Source organism: Ursus arctos, unplaced genomic scaffold (assembly GCF_023065955.2).
Source record: "Ursus arctos isolate Adak ecotype North America unplaced genomic scaffold, UrsArc2.0 scaffold_24, whole genome shotgun sequence".
NCBI lineage: Eukaryota > Metazoa > Chordata > Mammalia > Carnivora > Ursidae > Ursus > Ursus arctos.
This window is the reverse complement of record NW_026622919.1, coordinates 4,425,282-4,451,174: the sequence shown is the minus strand read 5'-3', so window position 1 is coordinate 4,451,174 and position 25,893 is coordinate 4,425,282. Positions and strand designations below refer to the sequence as shown.

The window sequence follows — 25,893 nt, the reverse complement described above, 5'->3', positions numbered from 1 at the left end:
CCCTGGCTTGGGGCCTGCCCCCATGTTAAACAGAAGCGTGGGCTGTACCCCCCACCCCAGGGCCTGCAAGCCCATGAGACACTTGGCTCCAATGATGGGTGATTCTGTTCAGACCCAGAAGGTCTGGGCACATTCGGCCTCAGTATCCAGAGGAGTCTTTGGGGGCAGGGGAGCGGGGTGGGGGACAATCCGAGCAGTCTTCCTGTCACATGGTCACATGTGTGGTCCTGGAAGGGTCCTCCCCTCCCCCCTCCCTCCGGCACATCCCTGCCCCTCCTCCCTCCCTTTTCCTTCCCTCTTCCCCTCCCCGGAGGCACTTCATCTGACACAAGCACCTCCCTTTCCGGATGGGACTGGATGAGGCTCGGAATTGGAAGACTGTCCTGGTCCTTCCAGGTCTAGATCCCTGTCACAGGAATTAGAGAAATCCTTATCTCAGCCGGGAGCCGCTGACGCTAACCTCACAATTCCTGCACGATAAGGCTAGCTTCCAGCCACCGTTACTCTCATTACCCCATTTTCTAGATTAGGAAGTCAAGTCCGAGAGCGCCAGCCTCTTGCCCGAGTCCCCACAGCTGCTAACAGTCTGGATTTGAATCCTGGGGGAGCCTGGCTGCCCAGCTGGCCTGGGAGGCCAGCAGCAGTGGTGGGGGTGGGGCTGCCTGGGGCCCCAGGCCAGTGCGTGAAGCTGGGTCCCTGCCCCAAAGTTTTGGCTGGGATGCCGAGGAGCCCGGGCTGGCACCCTCCTTTTGCTTCTTTCTTTCACAAGGCGCCACGAGATGATGAAAGAAAACCCCATTTAGAAAGGAAAAACTCTGGTATTCCCCCTCTTCCTACAGCCCCTTAGCTGCCCTGGGTTTTGAAATAAGATACTACTTGTCAGGGGCTTGAGTGGGAACAGATTGTAAGTCCAACTTCTCTTCCTTGGATCACAGCTGCAGGGAGCCCCATGTGGCTGCTCGCCACCACTCCGGCCTAGGCCCCCCCCCCCCCAGCTCAGTGCAGCCCGCCCCTCCCCTCCCTACCCTTGCCCCTCCCCACTGCTCCCATTCTGTCTTTCTGCTCCCCGCTCCTCCTCAGGAGCCCAGCTCGAGGGCTGCTGGAAGGGCCGGCTGCCCAGGGAGATGTTTTGGCTGGGCGCAGGTTGGGGTGTGCCTTCTTGGTTGGGGGGGCTGAGTTAAAACCCCACCCAACCCGGCACCGGCAGGAGACGGTTTGCTGGCGCACGCCTGCCAGCTTTGCTCCCGGGCCTTGGAGCAGGTCCCTGCAGGTCCCAGAGCACGCCGTCCTGTGCCGTGAAGGCCTCCACAGGCCCGCCCGAGTTACTGATTTTCCTGGAGCTTGGAGTAGTTCTCCACCCTCCTGATTGGGCCGACATGGGTGAGGATGGAGCTTTCCTGACCCCCCCGCAGGGCGAAGGCTGGGGGTGAGGGGTCTCACTCTCCGGATGGGCGGCTGCCGTGCCTCTTTCAGAGGCCCAGCTGAGCCCCAGAGCGCTTCCTGCATGCGGGCTCGGGGCTCGGCTCTTGACGGGGGTTACCTGCCCCAGCACAAGGCCCCTGTCCCTGTTCCCTGCACAGGGTGGCCGAGCCCCTCGGGATGTCAGGTGGGGAAGCCTGCAGAAAGGCCAATCTGCACTCCTGTCAGCGCCCCGCCTCGGGACCAGCGGGGCGGCCAGGACAGTAGTGAGGCCACATGGCTTTCTGGGAGGCCAGAAGGTCAGCATGGCCCCGGGGATGAGGAGGGGAGCTTCCGTCCTTGGGTCCCCTCATTTCTGGTCTCTGGGCTTTGGGAGCAGGCCCCCAGAGTTTTCCCTGGGGATGCGAAGTGGGGGGGAAGGTGGGGTGAGAGCAGGGGACTGGGGGTGCTGGGGAATCGTGGAAAACCATCTGTCCTCACCCCCCAGGGAGCAGGCTCCTGGCTGCACGTGGCCACGGGGAGGCTGATGTGTGTGAGGAGTCCCCGTGGCAGGAGGCTACTCGTGGTCAGTGCGCTGTACCCTTACCTCCTGGGCCCTAGTTCTCTCTTGCAGGCTCTGGATAGTTCCGAATCCAGCTTCTTAGGCCCAAACCTAGCCCTTTGGAACTGGGGCCCCTGGGGAGGGAGGGGAGCTTACTGAACGCTGCCGTGAACCGCCTTCCATTTCTTCCCCCGTTGCCCCTGGGGTCTTGGTCAGGACTCGGCTCCGGGGTCGGCCCCAGGTAAGAGCCGTGGGCTCTGAGATCGCACCTGCCTCTGGACCAGAATGTGGGTGAATGTGAGGAGCTGTAGCCCCTCTGAGCGTGTCGTCCACACAGTGCTCGGGGTGGGGGAGAGGGGTCCAGCGGGGGAACCCCTGGATGCAGTGTCTGTGACCATGTGACTGTGTAGGGGTAAAGGCTCTTGCCCAGGAGCCTGGAGAGCTGCAGCCCCTGGCTAGTTCCTCATTGGGGGGTGGGGGGCCAGGCTGGCCTGGGTCGTTGCCCAGTGACCCCACGCCCCGAGAGATCGTGGCTCTGCGGTGAGTAATCCTTCCCAGCGCCACTCCCCCCTGCAGCGGCCACATGTTCCCGATGCAGAGAAACGTTTCCAGGGAGCCAGCTGACACACTTGGCCTGGATCGTTTGTTTGTGAACAGGCCTGAAAGGAGAGAGTGAGTAAGAAACGGGGGAGGGGGGCTAACTGAGTAGGGGAAGGTCAGAGAGAGGGGAGGAAAGATCTGGAAAGTCCCGACATGTGCTTTGGAAGCAGGTGCCAGCCATGAGATACTCTGGAGGGTGGGGCCTGCCCACGATCAAGCGGGGGCTGGGGCGGGGGGGGGGGTTCGGCAAGGGGATCACGGCTGGAAGCCAGACCTGGGAGCCTGCCCTTCCTGGCTCTTTGCTGTCCGGAGAGCAGAGTTGTTTCCATTTTAGGGACACAGTGGGGAGGCTGCTATGCTCCTCCTCGCCTTTATCAAGATTCCGTTAATCATGGTGACCACTCCGAGTGCTGGACCCCAAGTTCCAGCTGCTTCGTGGGATTATTTGCGCAGCCACCTCAGCAAACCCTTCCCGGCTGTTACTGCTGTGCTGTGGGGAAGGTATCAGGGCACAGAGAGGTTGAAAACTTACCCTAGGTCACACAGCTGGAAGTGGCTATGCTGGCTTTGAGTTTGAACACGGGGCTGTTGGAGTCCAGAGCCCCAGCGGGTTTGTAACTCGGTGCCTGGTTTCTCTGCCACTTTGACAGCCTCTTGTGGGCTGGCTGTGCCGAGGTCGCTCCCGTGTATGGGCAGTGTCCCCAGCGCAGTGTCCCCACGGCTAAACCGGGGCCAGGAGAGGAAGGGGCTGCAGCCAGAGTCTCACCCCCGGTGGGCAGCCACCCTGGGCACGAGGCCACATCTCCCCTCCTGGACCTCTGGACCCCGCAGGTACGGGTTGGGGCTGTCCACCCCCGGCAGGAGAGGGTTCCACAGCAGCAGACCCTGGGAGTCCGGCCTGCGAAGCCTGGAAGCTTCCGGAGGCCACTGGCCCAGCTTCCTGTGCAGCTGGTCCTCCCGCACTCTCAGTCCTCAGTCCCCAGTCGTCATGACCTCCCACATCTGGGACCGTCTTCCCAGGCTGAGTCACGTGGTGCGGGTCGGCGCTGCTCTGGGGGAGGGCAGGGTGCCAGGAGCAGCCTGCGGGGAGGGGGCCCCACTCTCCGGGAATGGAGTCAGAGCTCACTTTGGCCCAGCGCCCACTCTGCACAGGGGCGGGCTCGACTCCCAACGGGGGTCATTCAGTGTCACCCAGATCTGCACAGGCCCTGTCGGTGACCCACCTGTCCATCCATCCACCACTGCCCCGACCCCCCCCCCCCCCCGTAGACATTTATACGTGCACTTGTGGTCTGCGTGCGGAGCAAGGCTGTCTGTCTGGCTTGGAGCCAGAAGTTGTGGGGTGAGCCCAGCTCTGCTGGCCACTGGCCACGTGATCCAGGACAGATCCAGGCCTTCCTGCACGTGGGTCCTAATCCGTAGTAGGAGGGGGTGTGACGTGATGGTTTTGTGGCGTGCCGGGGTGTTCACTTCTGTGAGAAGTTAAGGTCTGCGTTCACGCAGGTGACCCAGCACAGTGAACTAGGCTGAGCGGAGGGTTCGGGGTGGGGAGGGTACACCTCCCAGCCCAGTGCTTTCCAGCACAATCGGCCATTTCCTTTCGAGCCCACGCCCCAGGCCTCCCGGTCAGGAAACAGTACCCTGTTCACCCACTGAGTTGCCTGGGCCTGAGAAGTTGGGAATCACCTGCCACACTCAGCTGTCTCCAGAACAGATCCCAGGCAGAGGCTGGGCGTGACTGTCCGCCCCGTGGTGGACTGTCCACCCCCTGCCGTCCCCCTCCTGCAAGGCTCCTATGTCTTCCCACGTGTAACGTGCGTGAGGCTCGATACCACGATCCTGGCGGTCCTTGGTGATTTTTCTGAACGGTTCAGGTCATTTTGCGTCTCAAACCTCCCAGTGGGCGCCCCTTGTCCTTGGGACACTCACCTCCCTCCCCGCACCCAGTCATTGGCATCCTGCCCCTTGGCCTGGCCCTGGCCGCCCCTGGGACACAAAGGCTTGTCCCCACTGAGAGCCTTCACCCTGCCTGTTCCTTCCTGGGCCATCTTTTTCTGATTCTTCTCCTGGCTGCCTCATTTGGGTCCCTGCCTAACTGCCACCACCTGAGAGGTGTGCCCCTGTCACCCCAGCTAAAGCGGCTCTCTTGTGGCCGTGGGTCACTTGCTGCGAGCGTGAATGGGTGTGCACACGCGTTATCACTTACTGTCCACACATGGAGTGCAAACTCCACGAGGTCAAGGAGAAAGCGGCTTGTATCCCCAGAACTGGCATGTCATCTATGCTCAGTTGAGCACTGAGCCTGAGGGGAGCACAGGAGAGGAGATTGCCTCCAGTTGGAGCAATTGTGGAAGACTTCCTGGAGGAAGTGATGTGTGGTGGGCCTTGGAAAGTGAAAAGTGTGTCTGGTGCAGCTGTTAGGCTAGAAGGCTAAGGGGCATCGTCAAACCTCAGCAGGCAGCCCCGAGCAGCGAAGACAGTGCTGTGAAGTGGGTTGAGGATGGCTGGTGCCGAGTAGGGGTCAGGAATACCCGTGTGCAGGAGTCCCCAGGGAGGCTGAGCAGAGTGTAGCCCAGTGTCCGGTGCGCCTGTCTGGCTGGACCACTGGAGCTGAATCAGGGGATAGGCGGCCCTAAGCCCACCAAGCAGTTCAGGTGCCCCAGGAAGGACGAGTGGAGGTGTTTCTAGGGGACCAGTCCAGCGTGGGTGGACGGACGGACGGGAGGAGAAGGGACAGAAGGGCCTGGGGCTCTGAGCGGCTGAGTCAGGGGCTGCCCCACCTCCCCGCCGGGCTTGACTGTATAGCTCTTGGCCCGGCACCGTGAATGCGCTTCGGTTGTACGTCTGTCTCCAGCCCCACGGCTGTGGCTGCTTGAAGCACTGTGTTGAGGAGTCTGAGGCCACGACGGAAAATGTCTGCCCGATTCGTGGCATCTGCCTTGGGTGGGGGGGTCCCCATTCTGTGCCTGCCTGCCTCTGCCGCGGTCCTGGCAGGAGACCCGTGAGAGCCCATCGCACCCCATGGGGCAGTCAGCACCAGAACACGGGGAGGTCAGGGGCACAGGGTGGACAGGGGGCCTGGACAGTGCCCAGGCCCCGCGCCGGTTGCTGTCAGAGCTCTGTTCATCATGCCGGAGCGTCCTGAGCAACGTGGGTTAGTCTGACCAGCACCCCATCCCTGGGCTCATTCGCCGTTTTGGTTTGATCTGTTCATTGTCACTGCTGTCATCACTACCCCACGGCTGGCTGCCAGATACCCAGCCTTTCTGGCAGGCGATCACCGGGCTCAGAGCTCTCCACGCATCTCCTGTAGCCTTCACAGCAACCCGGGAGGCACAGAGAGGCTGAGTCCCTGGTCTGTAGTCACACAGGAGGCACCAGGGATTAAGCTAGACCTCTGACCCCAGGGCCTTTGCCTGGCCAGGGTGGGACATTGGCAAGGAAACAAGATATGAGGGCTGACCTTGCCTTGGAGCTGGGGCAGGGTGGCCCAGCAGGCCCAGCTGACCCAAGGACCTGTGGGGGCTGGGCCGCTGACACAGCGTAACCGTCATACGTGCCGTCTCTCTTGGGGAGAGATGGGCACAGTAGGCAAAAGTGTGGGCTCTGAGCTGTGTGCTCCCACTTGCAAACCAGGTGACCTCGGGTGCTTTCCAGAACCTTTTGGTTTCCTTATCCGGGGAAAGGAGAACTAATAGTCCCTACCCCTAAGGCAGGTGGGGGCAGCACGCACAGGATTCCGGGAAAGCTGTCCTGTGTCACAGGCTTGGTTGACCTTAGCTGTGCAGGCAACCCCTCAGAGACCATTTGGAGCAGGCCAGTGTTGCTGTGTCTTCGTTTTGAAGATGCAGCCCAGAGAGGTTAGAGCACTGACCCAGGTCACACAGCAAGAGCTCAGACTACAAACAGCAGTGCTGGAGGGGAGAATGCCGGAAGCCGCAGCACCGGAGGGAGGACCCTGGGGGTCAGCCGAGGGAGGGCGTGCTTTCCAGCTGGGAGGGTTCACTCACTCAGGCACCTACTTTGTGCCGGTGCCTGGTGGGCAGGGAAGTCATCCTGGGGCACCTGGGAGCTGATGGAACTCAGATGGGGCAGCCTTGGGGGCCAGGCTTCAGGCACCCACTCTGTTGGCGTCTGCCTCGAGCTGTGGATGGTCTTGGTAGTGCCGGCTGCTGGTGGAGCCAACCACGTACCTGGGAGCTGGGCTTTGCCCCGTGGCATAAATGCTGGTCGCCCATTCTGCAGGAGGAGAGCGAGCCTTCGACGTCCCGGCACCTGCTCAGGGTCGACCCGGCGCCACGCATATGGCAGGTCTGAGTGTGCCGGCCCTCCTTCCCACCATGCCTTGCAGCTTGCCTCCCCAGGTTTGCCCCTCAGACAGTGGCTGGGCCTTGCTGGGGCTAGCCCATCAGGTGGTCCCGTGCTGGCCAGTGGATGGGGGCTCTCCTGCTGTGAACTGTGACACGCCCCCCCGCACTGCCCGCTGTCCCGCAACACACGGTCATCAGATCCCAAGAATGGGCTTGAGGGCGGGTGCTTCTGAGTTTTGTTGGTGGCCACAGTCTCCTCTGCGTGGGACAGACCTGGGGTCTGTGGGGTGTGCTGTGCAGGCAGAGTCCCTCGCTCACCTGGGAAGTGGGTGTCCAGTCCTGGGCAGCCTCATTTTGTCACAGAGGAATGGGGGACAGTGAGGTTTTTGGAGATGGGAGCTGCCCCGGGTAAGAGGCTCCCCTCGGGGCCCCACATGCCCCCAGCCCCACTCCCCGCCTCGGTGTGCCCGCAGCCTCCCTGGGCACACGGCCTCCCTGGGCACGCCACCCCATCCTCCTCCCTGAGTCGCAGCTGGTCAGTAGGGGGCAGTGGAGGTCTCGGGTCCTTGGAGAGGAGCGGACGCAGCAGTTTTTATAAATCTCTCCCTGGATAGTCTCTCCGATCTGGCCCTCAGTGGCTTCCCTCCCTGCTAACATTTTTCCTGGGGTTATCATGCTGGGTGAGGTGGGGGGGTCCCCACCAGGCTGGGAATGAAGCAGAGCTGTGTTGATACAAACTCCAGTTGAACCCACATCCTCCCTGCAGCCCAGCGGGAAGGGACTCGTGGCCGGGCCTGTGGCGCGCCCACCACGCGTTCCATCGGTGGGTCCTGGACCCAGCTCTGCACGTGGAGGCGAGGGGACCCGGCCCCTCGGAGCCATCTGGGGAAGCCCCAGCCCGGGGCCTGGCTGACAGCTCTTTGGAACGTTCTGTCTGCTCGGCCGGTGGTGCCAGCGTGCCGACGAAGGGGCTGCCGAGAAGCTAAGAAGCATCTGTCTTCCCGATTGAAAACAACCGTTATTTTTTGTGATTTAAAAATTATGCCAACTCATGGCAAAGAAAATTAAATTAGGAAACTACAGAGAATACGATCAGTAATAATTGCGTCCTGCAGAAATAAGCACCGTTGGCGTTTTCTTCCAAGCTGTTTTTCTACACAAACACGTGACACAAATGACTTTAAAAAAAACAAAACCAAACCAAAACGAGATCAGATACTTCTTTCTGCCACATATAAGAGTGCTGCCTCCCAGGGGAGTTGTCCTCATTCTGCCCACATCTGGCCTTCTAAAGACTGGGCCCACTTGCTCTAGGAGGGCATGGCAAGTCAAAGGACCATCTTGGAGCCAGGGGGACTTGGAAACAGGCTGGGGGGCTTTCAGCAGAGGGGGCCCCCTGGCTGGGGGCGGTGGACCAGGGCTGGGCCCCCTTGGATGCTTCCTGTTTTTATTCCGTGGGATTATCTGTGAGTCGCATGGGAGGAGTGTGGCCTCAGTGCTGGTCTGCACGACCTTCCTGGCAGCATGACCTTGGCCAAGGTACTTTGTTCCGTCTGTAAAATGGGCTTTTAGAAACACTCACCGAAGAGACCTCGGTGAGAAACGGATGTGTGCATCCGAGCAGAGGGCTTAGAGTAGCTCGGCCATCGTGGTCTGTGGTGTCTGGTCCACTCTCAGGCTCTCATTCATTCACGCACCTTTTGAGGTGCCAGGCCTGGAGCTGAGGGCTGGGGGTCGATCCTGGGGTTTCCGAGGAGAACGTGAGGATCTCAGGGACTGGCCCTGGCTGCCCCATCACCCCCTCCTCAGGTGGTCCCTGCAAGGCTAGCAGGGAACAGGGCTGGCTCCTCCCTCTTTTCGCTGTGTGACCTGGGACAAGTTGCTGAGCCCCTCTGTGCCCCGTTTCCTAATCTGTTACAGGAGGAGAGCCACAGGAAGGCTCCAGTCGGGTTGCTGTGAGGACCCGAGGGGGATGCGTGTAAAGCTCTGGGAACAGTGCCTGTAATTCATAAGCTCTTACTCAGTCTCTGCTCTTCTCATAGTTGCCATCCTGAGAATGTTCTTGGATCTCAGGACACTGACGACCGTAGATGGAATGCTTTTTCTGGGAGCCATCAAGGAGGGACTGTAGTGACTGCAGGAATAGTGACTGACTGGGAGCCCCCGCCCGGAGCACAGTCACTGTTCTCCAGGGTTGGTGGCCTGCCCTGGAGTCCCTGTCCCGGGATCTTGTGTCCTAGCTCTGAGAAGGGGCGGGGGTGGGTGGGGGTGTGTCAGATGGCCCTTTGCCGGGGATCTGGTTCTCCAACTTTAGACGGTCCCTGCTCTCACGTGGAGGGGCCTCCCTCCCTCACCTCGTGGGCCCAGTGTGTTCTCAGCTACACCAGCAGAGTGCTTTTGGGGCCATGTAACAGGAACGCCAACTCCGAATCGCCCAGAATGCCCTTGAGCACCAAGTGGGAAGTCCAGAAACCGGCAGCTCCGGGATGCTCGGGGGAAGCTGCGTTCAGCCGTCCTCGGGTGTCCCCGTGCTCACCGATGCTGCAGGATTCAGAGGAAGGAGAGCCCCTCCTGTGAGCCCTGCCACCCGCTGGCAGCTGGGGACCTGTCTTTGTCTTCGAAGCCCCTCTGTGTGCTCCCTCGTGCCTTCTTCATCCCACAGCTTTGCCTCCCAGCCCCTGGCCTTCGGCTGAGTCCCCGTGGCTCCTGCCCTGTAGCACGAGGGGTTTCGGGGCTGAACAGAGAGGAGGGTGAGCCCCTGAACAAAATTAGGGCTGGCTGAGGAAGGTGGGGTTGAATGAGAGACCCTCGTTCAGCAGAGGGAGCCCGGAAGAGGCCCCTTGACTCTGGCTGGTGTCCGCGTAGAGACGGGCCACCTCGGGGCCAGTCCTTCCTGACCAGGCGAGCAGGGCAGTCGTTGTGAGCCAGGGAGGCAGGACCCGGTTCTGCCAGCCCACGCGGACCTTGCTGCGGCCCCCACCCCCTGTCCACACTGGAAAAAGCAGCAGCTGTGGCCCGAGGCACGGACCCGGCTGGCTTTCTTGGGGCCGGTGAGGGTTGGCTGAGCTGGAGCCTGACCTCCAAGCCGGATCCAGCTGTCCAGGGACCGGCCGTAGATACAAACGCTGGGGGAAAATCTGCAGTGGGGGCCAGGGGAGGCCTGGCCGCTCCGCTGCAGGTCTGGCTGGGAGTGCACCCCTCTTTCCTGGTCCCCCGCCGCCCTTCATGTTCCGTGTCGGTTGGTTTCCTTTCCTGCCCCCTCCCTCCGGCTCTCGGCTCGCGCTCGGCACGGCGCGTATGGTACTAATTAAGTCCTTCCGCCCGCAGCTCCGTGGACGAAAGCAGAGCTTGTGTGGGGCCTCCCCTGACCCCGGGTTGGGGGGGGTCCCCTCGTCTTCAGAAACCATTTTGCCTGTGTGTGTAGGTTAGGGGGCTCCAGAGCACCAAGTTGATGCTGTTCTGTGTGTCTGAGTTTCTGCCTTTTCCACTGGGGGAAGGCCCCTCAGCTTGGGGTTCCCAGGCCCGGTCCCCAGCACTCGCTGGGACAGGCAGGGCTCCTTCCGCCTGTCTGGGCAGCTCCTCTTTGGTTCCCTAGAACAGGGCCACACGGGGGTGGCGAGACCAGCCCAGGCCTGGGCTTCGGCACCAGCTGCTGCCTCTGCTGGCTGTGTGGCCGGGGTGCTGCCCTTCCCCGGCCTGGGCGCGGTGTGAGGGGCGGGGGTGCGGGCTGCCCCAGGCAGTGCTGGGGTGCCCTAGTAGCGCCGGAAGCCCCGCGAAGCCCCTGGTTCCTTGAAGCCTTGAGTCCAGGATCTTCCTGGACTCCCCACCCCGGCCTGGAGGGTTGGTGTCCTCTCTTGCATGTGAAGCTAAGGCTTGCTTGGAGGAGGGAGGAAGAAGCGTGGTTTTGAAGAAGAGGAGCTGATAGTTCACCTTTCTCGAATGCAGACTAAGGGTGGTGGCCTGGGGCCTCTGTGGTTACCAACTCAGGAGGATGGCTGGTCCCTGGGAACGCGGGCTGGGCTCTAGCATCTCGGCTATTGTCACCAGAGGGGAGAGAAGTAAGGGGGGTAGCACCTTCTGTCGACTGGGGCCTCGAGCTGCCAAGGCTGAACAGGGCCCCCAAAGGTCGTGACAGTGGTGTTGGTGTCCATTCATGGTAGCTAGGGCTTCCTTGGACTCTGTGTGGCCTTAGGGCACTTGACCCAGTGTGTCTCCTTTCATCGATCAACCACACTGGGAAGTCAGTTCTGTGATTCCCATTTCACAGATGAGGAACTCAAGGCACAGAGAGGTTAAGTAACCTTCCCAAGGGCACACAGCTGGTTCGAATTCAGGAAGCCTGACTCCAGAGCCCCTGTCCCTACCCCACTGATTTAGCTCCTTGGACATCTGATTTAGCTCTCTTGTTACGCTGGAGAACCCGAGGCCAAGAGAGGGGCAGTGACTTGGCCAGGGTCACACAGCAGCTTTGTGGCAGAGCTGGGATCCTCTCTCTCAGGCCCTGTTCTGTGACCTTCCATTGACCGGGTGCCTGTCTGGAGGTGGAATGGCCTATCCTCCGAGTGGGGCTGGAGGTGCCAGGGGTCACTGGTCAGTGCAGCCCAGTCTCCCACACGTCGTTCCAGAAAGACGTCCGTCCAAGATGGGGCGTCTGAGGGATAAAGACACCCTTTGGGCTAATGACCAGTTATTCGCCATTGGCTCCTCTGTAGTAGCGAGGGTGCCTTTGGGTCCTGCCTCCCTGCGCTGTGCACCTGTCCTGCCTCTGGGCCGCAGCTTGCCTTTGGTACAGGTATGTTGTGTGTGTGACGAGCACAGGGGTTTGTGGGTATCTGCACACTTGGCATCGGAGCCCTGCCTTTCTGTCATGGGCGAGGCGGGAACCCCTTGAGGCTTCCCATCTTCCTGCGGAATCCAATCCGCAGGCAGCTTTCCCCAGGGCCGAGAGCCTGGAGGCCTGGCTGCGGGAGCAGCGGGGGGCGTGTTCTCTCGGCCGTGACCGTGCGTGTTCATGCACGAGGGTGTGGGGACTGGACGCCTGCCTCCAAGGCCTCTGCTGTCCGGCCCTGGTTCCCCGCGCGGTGGGAGGGGGCGGGTGCCTGCAGGAAGTTGGCGGGCAGGAAGGAGTTAATGATGGATCCTGCTGCAGGCTCCTTCTCCAGCTTTTCCCAGGGAAAGGGCAGGAACGCGAGGCCTCCTCAGAGGAAGGGGTGGGTGGGGGACGCAGTGAGAGCAGGCTCTTCCGAGCAGGCACCCGAGCCACCCTGCATATTGAGTTCCACCGACTTCTGCAGCCCAGCTGTTCAGAGCGAGCCCAGAAGGTGGAGGGAGAGCTTCCAATAAGCAAAGAGGATGGAATGAATGTGGGATTCATTACTGGAATTTGGCAACGCAAGGAGCCTCACTTTCTCCCCTGAGATGGAACGGGGGCGGGGAGGTCCTGGGCCAGAGCCATGGTGGGGAGGGGGGGCTGTCGGGCAAAAGCCCCTGCCCATCCCCCATGGCTGAGCTCCTGGGGCCCCTGCTTCCCTGTGCCTGGGCTCGCCCTTCCCCTGAGAACCGCAGGCTGGAGTCACGTGCCCAGCTTTCCTCTGCTCCCCCGGCCTCTGCTGGAGAGAATGGCCTGGCTTCTTTGGCCCCTGCCACCTACGGCCTCCTGTTTTGCTGCCCAGGCCTCTCTCACGGAGGCTGGGGCGGGCGTGGGCAAAAGCTGCTTCCCGGCCGCCGCCCTGGTCTTGGAAGCTGCTGGGTGGGATCTGCTGACGGCCCTGCGGGGTGGGCTGACTGGCCGGGCTTTGGGAGGACACCAGGGAGAAGGCCAGGGTGCCACCATGTGGGACAGAGCATAAAGAATGTCCCCAAGCGTTTCTTAGGCAGGTGCTGCCACTGGGTTCCAGAACCGTCCTCTGTGGGTGTGATTTGTAGAATCCTGTGGCCCCACTCCCTCAGTGGACGGAGGAGAAAGGGAGAGGCCCAGAGAGGCAGAGGGTTGGATTCCAACCTCCAGAATGTTGTAAGGTGACAGATTCATGTTTAAGTCACTAAGTTTGCGGCAGGTTTGTTACAGCAGCAACGGGAAGCTGATAGTCAGGAAGTGGTGATCTTCTGGAAAATTCTCTATGTGCCCAGAGCCCTGGAAGACGCTGGGCTCCCCCAGCCTCTCCCTGCTCCAGAGTCCGCAGGAAGGCTCCCCCAGGCAGGGCAGGAGGAAAACCAGGGAGACTGACTCCCCTTTTCACCAGTGAAGACAAGGGTGTGAGCGGGCACGCCCGCCTCATTCTTGTGGCTTTTTTTCCTGAGAATTCTGTAGCTGAAAGAGACTCTGGAGTTCATGTGGCGGGTTCACAAGCAAGGAAAGGGAGGCCCAGGGAAGTTCAGTGCCAGGGTCAGGGGCACACAGGAAGTTGAAGCCAGGTTTTCAGCTCGTCTCCTCAAGCACTTTTGTCCGTGGTGGATGGTTAGTGGACTTGAGGGAGCAAACTGGATGGGCCCGGGGAGCTGAAGAGCAGCCCCTACAGCGTCTGCTCCCTTCCCCGCAACCCCCAGCTGACCCTAGAGGCCGGCATCGGCCTCCTGCATCGGCCTCTTGCCTCGGCCTTGTGGCCGTGGGAACCCCGGGGACCAGAGGATGCCCTGGCTTGAGGGCTGGGGCCGGCCTGAGGGGGGGAGGTTCCGGTGCCCTGCATGGGCGTGGGGGCCTCCTCGGCAGACTGCTGCTGCCCTCCGCCTCCTGTAGGTGCCTCCAGGCTGCGCAGGGCTCCCGGAGACCTTGGTGAGTGGGTTCGCCACCCCCGCCTTTCCCCACCGGCACTCCAAGGCCAGCAGCTTGCAGGAGTTAGGCTCTTCCTTATGGCCACGAAACCGTCACTCTCTGAGCTAAGTGGGGACCCGATGAGCAAATCCCTATGATCATTCTATCCTGGGGCCTGGGAAAAACAGCTGGGAATGACACTTTAGGACAGCGGGGACCTCTGGCCTCGTGCTTGCCCCTCGGCCTCTCCCGAGCCCGGAGCTGCTTCTCTGTGTGCAGATACTCCTGCCTGGAACGCCTGCTCTCTCACAGGGCTTGGGCCTCATTCAGTATTCACTGGGCACAGCCTTGGGGGACTGTTTTCGGGTGCCAGGGGCCCTTGCGAAGCGTTGCCAGGTCCTCCGCCTGGCGTCTGCCTACCTCTGCATCTTGGCTCTGTGTCTCCTGACTCTGAGACCTGAGCCACCAGGGTCCCCGCCCCTGGAACAGAGCCTGCGCTCCGAACACCACGCAGAGGCACTGCATAAGGAGACGGAGGAGAAAAGCGTCCTGTCCCCGATTCTAACTTGTATATCGTGGTCAATGTTCGTGGCATGTTACATTTTTGATGAACTTTTTAAAGGCTTAATGTTGAAATAGTCTCAAGACTCACAAGATGTTGCAAAAGTCACATGAGAGAGTTCCCGTGCCCTTTGCCCAGCATCTTCCGTCCTGACCGGTTCCAGGATTCGGTTCCTTATCAGAGCCAGGAAGCGACGGGGGTACCGTGTGAACTCAGCTGCCGGCCTCACTCAGCTCGCACCAGCTTTACGGGCGCCTCGTTGTTTCGGCCTGTGGTTCCACCAACTTTTATCATGTACGCGGATTCTTGTACTCCTGCCGTAGTCAGGGGACAGAAATGTTCCGTCCCCACAAAGAATTTTGCCTGGTTTTGAACTTACCCAATGGTACTAGACGGCATACTTTTATTTTTTTAGTTTGTCTTATTTTGCCTTCTCTCACTGAATATCGTGTATTTGTTCCTTTTTCTTTTCTTTTATAAATCTACTTTCGAAAGAGGAATTCCCTAGAAGGTCCTGTGGGTGCGCCCTTAGGGTTGTAAAGCGCAGGTGCCTGCAGCCTCTCTGTCCACCAGCAGTTTCTGCACGTTCCTGTTTTCGTTTCCAGCTCGGAGCTTCGGGCATCTGGAGGCTGGCAGCCGCTCCCTTGCTGCGGGCTGTTCCCGGCCCTGCGCCCCCACTGGTGCTGGGAGGAGGGGGGCGGGCGTCGCCCTGGAGCACCTGCTTGGGTGAGGGCACAGCGCTGGTCTGCGCACGTTTCGCCTCTTTCCTTCTCGTTCTCCGGTTCTGGGGAGGGGAGAACCCCTGTCCCCTTTTGGTGGATGGGAAAACCACTTCCAAGAGGTTGAGAAATTTGCCCAGAGTCCCTCGGCAGCTAAGTGGTGGGGGATGGAATGCAAAGTGGGGTGGCTGCCTGGGACCACAGGCTCCTCCGTGGTGGGATCCCTGCCTTTGCCCCCCCCCTCCCCCAGCAGGGAGGGTCCAGCACTAGGGGTGCTGGGGCTCCTGGAGTGAGCCCGGGAGGGTCAGCGTCCCCTCTCTGAACAAACAGCCGGAGATGATGTGCCAGTAGCTTCACAACCTCGAATTTCCTGAGCTCCTGGCTCGGGGGGGCGGGAGGGGGAGAGGAAAGAGCGGGGCTGGCTTGGGCCCAGTTCAGACAAGCTTCTCTGTTGACACGAATGGTGGTTTCACCTGCACCAGTGTCTGTGTTAAAGGGGTGAGGGGCTTCAGGGGCCCCCCACTAAAAGTGGGTCTGGGGCTGACAGAAGCCTCATGTCAGATATCCTAAGCAGCCGGCAGACCTCAGGCCTGAGACCGAGGCGTCTGCCCCGGAGGAAAAAGCAAAGCTTCCTTTGGCTGGGGTGTTTTCTGCCAGGTCACCAAAACAGGCCTGGGGTTGCTGGCTCCCCCCTCCCGGTTAGGAGCTTCGTGTGGTTTTCGAAGCCCTTTGAGGTTGTAAGCTCGTTATCATCCTGCCCGGAACCCCGTACGGGAGGGCAGGAAGTTTGAGCGGGCTCCTTGCGAGCAGCCAACGAGCAGATGGGTTTGCTGCCTCGGTTTACAGGTGAGTAGAGGCTCGGGGCAGTTAGGCCTTTAGCCAGTTAGTCACAGAAAAGCTCACGCCTTGTCATTCCCGGGGCCTCCGAGGATTTCTGTCGTTGGTCGGGAACCTGCGCCGTCCCGGACGTGAACACCTGCGTGCCTCTGTCCAGCCCGAGCGGCCGCGCTAACCAGCCCCGTTTCCTTCCTCCCACCAGACGCGCCCGCATCCTGCGCTCGCGCCTCCTTCCCACGTGGGCCTTCGAACGTCGGCTGCGTCGCTGCGTTTCTGTGTCGTGCCCAGTGTCGTTTTGCACGTCGCATAACTGGGCACGTTCTGTGTACCTGTCCTTTTGCAGGGTTTTACGTTTGGAAATGGAGGTCATCTCCCCTCGTGCCCGTAGTCGTGGTCTGTGCGTTTCCATTGCCGAAGGGTCATCGGGGGGTGGATACGTCAGGGTTTTCTGTTCTCTCCTTGATGGACGTGGGGTTGTTTTCAGTTTCTGCCTTTATACACAATGCTGCCATGACATATTCTCGTGTTCTCTGGTAACTTCGGAATTTGGATTTAAAAGTACTATTCCAAGATCTGTGGCGGCCTCAGGTGAGCCTTCCTACCTGCGGGGTTCGTGATCTCTGCTCCCACCCCAGCTCGTGTCCAGAGACTCTGGACCGATCTCATGTCTGGCCTGGAACCAGAGCAGGGTGCTGACAGGCCGCGAGGTCTAAACCAGGGTTTCCCAAACGGTGTTCTCTCTGGGACCATTAATAGGTGTTAAAAGAGGCAAAGTGGTTCCCCGGTCCAACAAGTTTAGGAAATAAAGAGTTTAAACTTAAAAAAACAAAACTCTATAGAATAGAATATTTAGTATGCTGATAAATACTCGTCAACCTCAAAAGAGGGCCTGTGGAGGGAGCAGTTGCTAGATGCATTTGTGGAAACCTTGTAGGAGGGGAGCGTCCTGAAGGACAAATTTTGTCGCTTTAACAGACTTTGAGAAACAGGGGTCTGACTTGCTGGCGTGGGTGGGGGAAGGGTGCATCTGCAGTGAAGAGAGGCGTTGTTTCTGTTTGTGTTTTGTGGGTGCTGGTCAGGAAAAAGCTTTTCCTCTATCCTCTTAGGTTCAGTGCTTGGGGGTCTGCAAATTAAACTGGCAGGACCCCCCTCCCCCCTCCAAATTAAACGGACGAGCCATAGTAGTGAGAGAAAAGACAGCTTTAATCACGTACATATGGGAGTTCACAGAAAAATGTGACTCAAAGGGGCAGTTAGAATTTGAATCTTATATGCTGTCATAAGAGGGGAAAGGGAGGGGGAGAAGAACACTTACTGGAAAACAAATGACTTTTTGGAAAGATAAGTGGCCATTAGGAGAAGAGATGGGAGGTAGTTTTGAGAATGTCTGTTTAGGTGTGGTGGGAAGACTTCTCATCTTCTGTGACAAAGTCAGTCTTGCCTGGTTGCTCAGAGCAGGGGATTGATGACAACTGAGTCCTTCTGGGAAGTTTTGCTTTTAGACAGATAACAGGAGCTCAGATGGCTTCTCAAAATCACTTTCATGCCACAGTGGTATACTCTGGAGCCCTTTCTAGGTCTCCTTTGTTCTTGTTCTTTTCCAAGTCCCAGCCGGGCAGCGTGGAGACACTTAAAGAAAAGCCCGAGCCTTGCCCCTTGAATGGCTGGGGCCCCTCCAGCCTGGCCCCCTTGCTGCCCTTCAGGCCGTGAGAGCTGCGCGGACCTTCTGGGTTTCAACCAGGTTTCCGTGGGGTTCGTTTGGTCCTAGGGCAGGACGACACTTCTGGAGAATGGATGCTTCTCTGGAAAGTTGAAGGAGCTGTTGACACCCCCCCTCCAGCACCCCACTCATCCTCTGTGTGCCTCTTGGGTACAGTCGGCTCAGAATGCTCTCGTCCGAGATCCCAGGGTTCCAGGATCTCGGCAGATCCCAGGCATGTGTATGTATCTATCAGTCCCACACGGTGCCTTTTTTTTTTTTTTTTTAAGATTTTATTTACTTATTTGAGAGAGAGCACAAGCAGGGGGAGCGGCAGAGGCAGAGGGAGAAGCAGGCTCCCTGCCGATCAGGGAGCCCGATGCGGGACCGATCCCAGAACCCTGAGATCATGATCTGAGCTGGAGGCAGACGCTTCACCGACGACGGAGCGCCCCAGGCACCCCCACATCGTGCTTTTCACGGTAGAGTCCCCTGAGAAGTTTTCAAAAAACACCAACCGCTGGATTAGTGAAATCGGAATGGCGGGGGTGGGGCCCAGGCCTCTGTATTTTTTGGAAGTTCCCCTTTAGAAGAGTGATGTGCTGCTAGGATTGAGAGCCTGTTTCCAGAAGCCAAACACTCCGGGGTCTCAGAGCCTTGGCGCCCCGCCTCCCAGCTACCAAGCCTTGTGTTGTGTGACTCAGAATCCCACCATTTTAGCTGCTGGGCTTTTGGTTTTGGCCCTTGTTTCCGAGGAGGGAGGGCGAGGAGGGAGGGCGAGGAGGCCGCCCTACCGCACCTAAAGCCAACCTGGAGCGCCCCCACCTGGCGGCCCTCCCTCCTGACACCCCGGAGACACCCTGGTTTTTGTTTTCTTTGAAATCGTGCAGGGGTCCGGTTCTGCTGTGGGTCTGCAGGGAGGTCACAGCCCCGGGGCTCACGGTTCCGGAGGGAGGGCGGGGTGGGCGGGGTGGGCGCGGTTGGCAGTGTGCCTGGGGCTTCTCTGATTCTGCGTGGCCGTCACGCCTGCAGGGAGAACAGAGCTGGCTGCAGAAAAGGAGCTGATTTTCTTAAGTTAAGATATCATCACGTAATTTCTAAGACACGCTGTTGACATGATAGCTCTTCAAGAGGAGAAAGAAATGTGTATTAAGGTGCCCTGGAGGGGAAGAGGCAACCTGACAGTGGAGGTGGGAGGCGCACACTTCTTAGAAAAGAGGAAATGGGGCCTTCCTGCCTCCATGCTCCACAAGCACGTATCTGCTACCTAGGAGACCAGGAGGGGGTGAGTAAGCCCGTCTGGCAAGTGCTCCAGATCAGGGTGTGACTCGGGAAACACGGAAGGGTGGTCTTGTCTGAGGGAGGGCGTCTGGAGGGCTCCCTGGAGGTGGTGACTTTTAAGGGGTGGGGATTTTCAGAGGGGTTTGGGAGACTGCAGGGCCTGGAGAAAACAGTGTGCTGTGAGAGGTGGCCGAGCTGGGAAGGCCATCTCTGGGGTGACTCTGGGGATGGAGAGGAGACCCCCGTGTGCTGTGGAAAGCCCTGCCTTGGGGGATGAGAAGAGGATAGCGCCCTGGGCAGCTCCTTTCCAGAAGGAGGGGCGGTTCATCTGTGTCACGTGCTGGCCCAGGTCAGCCTGGTGGAGCTGGATGTTGGCACTGAGCTTTTTCTCGAGAGGGTGGTTTTAACGGTGAGATGGGCAGATGCCAGACAGCAGAGGTTAACATGCGAGCAGGTGACGGGAAGATAGAACCACAACGCAGACCAACTGTTAAGAGGTGGGGGAAGGTCAATGGTTGGAGGAGGTTGCTGGGCCCAAGGAAGAGGCTTGTTCTTGAGATCGGGGACAGCCTGACCGTTGTCCTCGGTCAAGTTGCAAAAGAAGCCGAGGAAAGATATCAACCAGATATGACTAAACCACCAGCCTGCTAAGCGGTGCTCTGTGGCAAGAGACTCTGCAGGCCCCCGCCCCCCAGGCTGGCCTGAGCCCTCCCGCTGGGGCTGTTGGGAACCCCGGCAGGGACAGTAGGGCCATGTGCAGGCTCCCCTCTGCCCAGGGGAGTGTGGCTGCACCTGCTGGCTGCCCACATCAGCGGGGGCCCCACACTGCTAACCTGCCAGCCCTTCGTCTGCCCTTGTGTGTGGGGCCGCCCAGCGACCCGCCTGCAGAGGAAGGGGAAGGGTATTTTTTTCTTGGCCTCTGATGGCAAGTATTTGCTGCATCCCGTGGGGGTTTGCCCAGGGTGGGTTAGAAAAGAGGTCGTGGGAGGGCTGAGGGTCATGTTTACAACTAGGCTTCGGGCTTGGCAGGAGAAAATGGGGGGCCTGGGCACTGGGGCACGCATGCACGGATGCGTGTGCTTGTACGTGTGTATTGGGGGGGAGGGAAGGAGGATGCCATGTGACCACTTCCTTTCCCTTCTGTTGCTGCTGTGGGCTAGAGGGTGGGTCTCGGGCATCACGTAGGTGTCCCTGCACAGCGGGGTGGGTGACACCCCCAGACTGTGCTTTCTCTCAGTTGGCCCATTTGGAGGTGAGAGCCTATCCCAACTGTCCCCCTGCAGCTTTCAGAGTAGGACCCTGCTACAGGACATCTGGCCGGCGATGCCACCTCCCTGATGACCGTTCTGGTGGGGGTCCCCAGGAAGGGCATTGGGTGCTGCTCATGAGCAGGTGGAAATGGCCTATGGCAGGGATCCTCATCAGGGACACCATGGGACCCCCTCCCCTGCCCCGCATGGCTGCCTGGTGTTCAGCGAGGGGGCCACAGTATCCCCGAAGTGATAGCCTTGGAAAATCTGACGGAGACCCCCCTCAAAGGGGCTGGGAGGGGTCCTATTCCTGCTTCTGGACTGCCTTGGCCTGGAGCAAGTTTCCTTCTAGCTCTGAGTGTTCCCACATTGTCGGAGGAAGCTCTTACCTTACTCTGGGTCAGGTCGGGACCGCAGGGCTGTGTGAGGGTCCTGGGGCCACTGTGACAGATTACCACAAATTACCGTGGCCTCACGCAACAGAAAAACCTACTGTCCTGCAGCTCTGAAGGCCCCGGGTCTGGGGTCAGGGTCACTGGGCTACGCCAAGGTGTGGGCAGGGCTGGTCCCTCCCGGAGGGCCCCGGGGACAATTGTCCTTGTGCTTCCTGCAGCTCCTGGTGGCTGAGGATGGGCCTTGGCTTGTGGCCACAGCACCAGTCCCTGCCCCCATCATCACGTGGTCACCTTCTCTGTAGTCTTCAGCTTTCCCACAGGACACCTGTGACGAGACTGGGACCCCCGGACACTGCAGGGTAGTCTCTGCGTCTCGAGTCCCTCCTGGTGGATCAGAGGATCTTCCCAGGCTCCAGGCAGGGGGCACATTGCTCCATCTCCCCCAGCGCCCACACTTTGTCTTGGGGCCCTTGTGGGCTCCACGTAGAAAGCAACATGAAAAACCAGCTCAAGAGAAGAAAGGGTGCATCAGACTTTTTCCTTTACATATATTTTTTACGGTATCAAATACCCAGAACGTGACATTTACCGTTAACAACACTTAGCACACTCACAGGCCTGGGCAGCGTCCCCATGATCTAGTTCCAGAACATTCCCATCCTCTCAAAAGGAAACCCCATGTCCATTAAGCGGTCGGTTCCCACTGCCCCCCCCCCCCGGTTTTGGCAACCCCCAGTCTGCCTTTTGTCTTCATAGATTCTTTTCCAGTCAGTGTGGCTGTATGTGACTTTGAAGTCAGTAAACAGGCAGGACGAGTTGGTGATTGGAAGGACATGACATGCAAGGAAGTCGGAGTGCGGAATGCTCGGGCTCAGAAGGGGCAGGGTTTGCAGTAGCCCGGCCGGCCACGCTCTGCTCCCCCTTGCTCCTTTCTTGGGGTCTCCGCCTGCGCGTCCCCCCATGCTGCCCTCTCTCCCTTTGCAAATGGCCCCAGACAACTTCCCAGCCCTGAAGTCTGCATGACCTCAAGCTTCTGGACGCTCGACCACAAAGGTTCCTCGGTCTGGGCTGCGGGGGGGGGACGGCGGCGGCCCAGCTCGTGGCTTGTTTGAGCCAGGCGTGCGGTGGGGCTGCTGCTCAGCCTGTGGCTGGCTGCCTTTGAGTCGGGAGCTCACCCCGGCCTGAGCACCTGTGAGCAGATAGGATAGAGAACCCCAGAAACGGGTGGTGGTCTCGTTGGTGCTTAGCACAACCATCTAGCAAAGTATCTTCTTTGGAGAAGTACTGCTCTTTCTGGTAGTAGAATCTGGGAGAAATGTCTCCAATATATCCCGAGAAGGGGGACGCTGTGATGTGGGGATCAGCGCCCTCCGCAATATAGCAGATGCCGCTGTGGGTTCCATGAGGCTGTGTCCCGTAGCACCCCCAAATGTGCACATCCACGGCTGAGAAGGAACTGTAGCGCTGAAATAACGGGGGCTACACAAACCGCTCCCCTAGGATCTGGTGTCACCCCAGGGTACGGTCGAGAATATCCAGACAGCTGCTCTGAGCGCTAGCCACAGCAGCCGCTGACCACTTGAAGTGTGCCTCGGCCAGCAGCGGTGCCAGCGGGCTCCGTCGGGAGAGCACACGACTCTTGATCTCGGGGTAGAAATTACTTAAATAAATAAAACCTTAAAAAGAAAAAAAAAAACGTGCCTAGTCTAAATCGAGAGGTGCCGTGAATGTACGAGGCACACTGAATTTCAGAGATTTAACTACAGAAAGAAAAAGAATGTAAAATATCTAAAAAGTTTTGGGGCGCCTGGGTGGCTCAGTCGGTAAAGCATCTGCCTTTGGCTCAGGTCATGATCCTGGGTCCTGGGATCGAGTCCCGCATCGGGCTCCCTGCTCAGCGGGGAGTCTGCTTCTGCCTCTGCTGCTCCCTCTGCTTGTGCTCTCTTTCTCTCTCTTTCAAATAGATTCTTTTTTAAAAAATTAAAAATAAAAAAATAAAAAGTTTTTATATGGATGACATGTTGATTGATAACATTTTGGCTGTATGAAGTAAAATATATTAAATGTCACCTGTTTCTTACATTTTTAAATGTGGCTGTTGGAAACTTTAAAATGACAGATGTGGCGTGCTTAGGGTTGCCTTGCCTTCTGTTTCTGGGGGATTCGGTGGGCGGCTGTGCAGGCTTCAGGCTGTTCTAGATACCGTGTCTGCTGAGCGGCCAAAAACTCTGAGCGGGTGGGGGGGGGGTAGGCAGGGTTTCTGCGTTGGAAAAGCACCCCCAGGCGGGGGGTCTTGTCAGGCGCAGGGATTCCCTCTTCTGTGCTCTGGAGACCTCCATCCGGTGGTGGGCGATGAGCGAGGGAATGTGTGGAAAGCACCCAGACCACCTCCTAGGCCAGCTGTCTGCAGGGGGAGTAGGGAGAGGAGGAGGTAGGGCAGGGAGTGGCCTCAGTGGCTGGTGGGTTGCCCGTGCACATGGTGCCCAGGAAGGGGTGGTGGGCCCTGGGGGACAAGGCTGGGTGAGAGGCAGGCAAGGAGGTTCCAAGGGGAGTGCCGAGAAGGAAGGCCCCTGCCCACAGGACAGGTGTAGAGTGCAGGCGGTATCTCCAAGGTTCCGAGTCAGCCTTGACACCAGGTGTGGCAGGGGTCCTTCCCAGTGTCGTTTGGTGATGGTTCTTGGAGCTGTCCTTCAGAGCCCAGACAAGGGCCCAGCTGGGCAGGCAGGGGGTGGCGGGAGGGGCTAGGCCCTCCCTATTCCCTGTCCTAGGAAACCCCCTTCTTGGAGGAAAGAGAAGTGTAGATTTCGAGTGGCCAGTCTTCCTAGTTCTGGACGTCATATCTTGCTTTAATTCTTGCCTCTAGAGGTGATCATGCCCATTTCACAGATGGGGAAGGTCAGGTCCCACAGGGTTGGGTAATGAGCCTGAGCTGATTGGAGTGAGGGGGCCTTGATTCCGGTGTGTGTCTCTGAGGCTTTCATCTCCGGTCCACCACTGTCCTCCCTTCCACTGAGATGAGAACATGCGGTCCCTCCCCTGGACGCTCCCTGTCTTTGGCCAGGGGCCCAGAGACCCACGGCAGCAGCTCTGCTCTCTGTGAGGGGTGGGGAAGGGAGCCCCCTGAAGCCATGATGTCAAACGCAGAGACTTGGGAGGCCCCGGGGAAGAAATTGGGCATCTGGAGTGGGGAGTGGCCAGGTGGGACTGGCCAGTGGCCGCTGCAAGGGAGAGCTGGCTTCTGAGGCACTGGAGGGGGGACCAGTTGGACTGGTCCTCCTGCTAGTGTGGCCAGTGGAGTGGGTGCTTGGGGGGCCTCCCCCACCAGCCCTGTGGGGGAGTGTGGGCCTGGGGAAGGAGAACATGCCTCTGGGGCTGGGGCTGGGGCTGGGCCAGAGTTCCTCCTCCAGGGGGTGGGAGGATGGACGTGCCTAGAATGGCCGGCTCAGGTGTCACTCAAGGCTCCTTTGCAATCGAACTTCCTCGCTCCGGGCCCCTGCAAATTCCCCAAACCAGCGGGATCGCTCTCCCAGTGGGGAGTAGGCCTGGGGCTACCTTGGCCACGCCTGTGCCTGGGAGTGACTCACTTGGGGTCAGAGGTCGTGGCACAGGATGGGTCTGGCAGATCCCAGCGCCCAGGCCCAGCCCCAAACAGGGTGGCTCCCAAGCTCCTCCCTCTGGGGACCACCTAGCCCATCCCCTTCAGGGTCCCAGTGCGTCGCAGGGGTCTGCTGGGAGGGTGACTCATTGCCTGGGCCCTTAGGGCTGTGGAAGCCTCGGCCGGAATCTGAGTCCTGAGGCTCCAGGAAGAAGAAAGAGCTCAGGGTGAGCTGGCACCTCCCCTACCTCCCTGGCCCCTGCCCTAGTTCCCCTTCTGCTGCTTCTCCCTTGGGGGTGTTTCCACCACGGTAGCCTTAGGCAGTGGACGGCAAACGGGGCTGGCTGTGCTCTGGCCCCGGCCCCTGGAACAACTCTGGCTTTGCTTCTTCTTCTTTTTTTTTTTTTTTTTAATTTTATTTATTTATGTGACAGAGAGACAGCCAGCGAGAGAGGGAACACAGCAGGGGAGTGGGAAAGGAAGAAGCAGGCTCCCAGCGGAGGAGCCCGATGTAGGACTCGATCCCGGAACTGCGGGATCACGCCCTGAGCCGAAGGCAGACGCTTAACGACTGCGCTACCCAGGCGCCCCTGGCTTTGCTTCTTGACTGCTTTCCTGGGGAGATCTGCAGGCCCCGGGGGAGGCCCGCGCGATAGCCTGGGCATGTCATCTGAGCTGGCCGGGGTCAGGGCCCATTTGGGGCTCACCTGGCAAAGGGGAGTGCTGGGCGGGGCAGCAGGGAGAGAGGGCGCCCCTGGGCCGTGTCAGATTCCCGGCACCACCCTGCACTCCCGTCCCGCCTCACCCAGGCCGGAGGATAGTCTGGGAGGAGGGGACTGGAGGCTTGGCCGGCGTACTGACTTCTGGCAAAGGCAGTTGGACTGGGTGTCCAGGTGAGAGCCTCCTTCCTTCTCTCCTTCCCCGAGCTCTTTCCTGGGGACCATGGCACTTTCCTTTCGGGGGTGACTCGGAAGCCGACTGGGGAGCTCAGGCACAGAATGCACCCTGCACACCCTGATTGGTTTCAGGCCTGTAGCTGGGCGCCCCTTGTCTCCTCCTGCCCCCCCCCACCCAACTCCCCTCGCCCTGCCCCCGAGCCTCCGTTCTCAGGCGGTCCCTCCTACCTCTGCCCGCGCTCTGGGAGGCTCCTTGTTCCGCGGCCACAAAGCCCCTTTGATCCTCTGCTCGGCTCGGAGCCATGTGACCCGGTGGGCGGGCCGTGCTCTCAGGCGGCCAGCGCAGCCCGACTCCGCTGCTGGGGTGAGTCCTCCGCTCCCTTTGTTCCTTGCGGCCTCACACCGGTGGCGGGGGGCCCTCAGGTGGTGTGGCCGTCCGGCGGCCCTCCGAGGGCGCGGCGGCGGGGCGAGAGCGGCGCCTCCCGGGGGGGGGGGCAGGCCCTGCTCCCCGGCCGGCGGGACAGCTCCGGGTCCCTGGGAGAGGGGCGGCGGGAGCTCGGTCTCCACGCGGGGCCCAGATTTTCGGCCGCGGAGCAGAAGAAAAGGGCTTTGTGCGGCCACAGCTATCTCTTTGTAAATATTTGGCCAGCTAGGCTGAGTGGTTAGGTCGTCCTCCGGCGGGGAGTTTCTTGGAGCCTGTTTCCCGTTCGCAAGGGGCTTCCCTGACTTCTAGGAGGCCCGGGGTGGGGGGGGGGGGACGACTTGGATTGGCCGCCACCGCCTCTTAAAATCTCTTAAAATCGTTCTGCACCGATTGTCAGCCGTTGGGGCCGGCGGCCCGGAGGCTGACCCGGAGATTGGCTTCAGCAGACACTAGAAATGCGGGATCAGACGTGGTATTGTGCGCGGGGGCGTCTGCTGCAGCCCGTCTCCGGGTCCGGGGAGGTGTGCGGCTGTGCGGCTCGCTCCCGGAGCCGGCGGGGCCGGAACGCGGGCGCCCTGCTGGAGGAGGAGTGGGACGGTCCGCCACTCGTTGTC

The 25,893-nt window shown here is 59.8% G+C and overlaps 1 protein-coding gene across 10 annotated transcripts in view; it reads left to right on the top strand.

The window, feature by feature from the left end:
* SEPTIN9 (septin 9) overlaps window positions 1-25,893 on the top strand; it is a 150,908-nt gene that overhangs the window by 92,226 nt on the left and 32,789 nt on the right. The window contains exon 1 of one of the 10 annotated variants that reach the window (XM_057317852.1): window positions 17,790-17,920. The exons of 6 other annotated variants lie outside the window; for them this stretch is intronic. Coding sequence is in view for 1 of the 4 variants with exons in the window: in XM_044378795.3 (XP_044234730.2) it covers window positions 24,958-25,219 (262 nt within the window). In the remaining 3 variants the exon portion in view is untranslated. Of the gene's footprint in view, window positions 1-17,789; window positions 17,921-24,089; window positions 24,187-24,398; window positions 25,220-25,893 lie in introns of those variants that run through there. 3 more of the 10 variants (XM_044378794.3, XM_044378795.3, XM_044378796.3) reach the window with 3 other exon arrangements.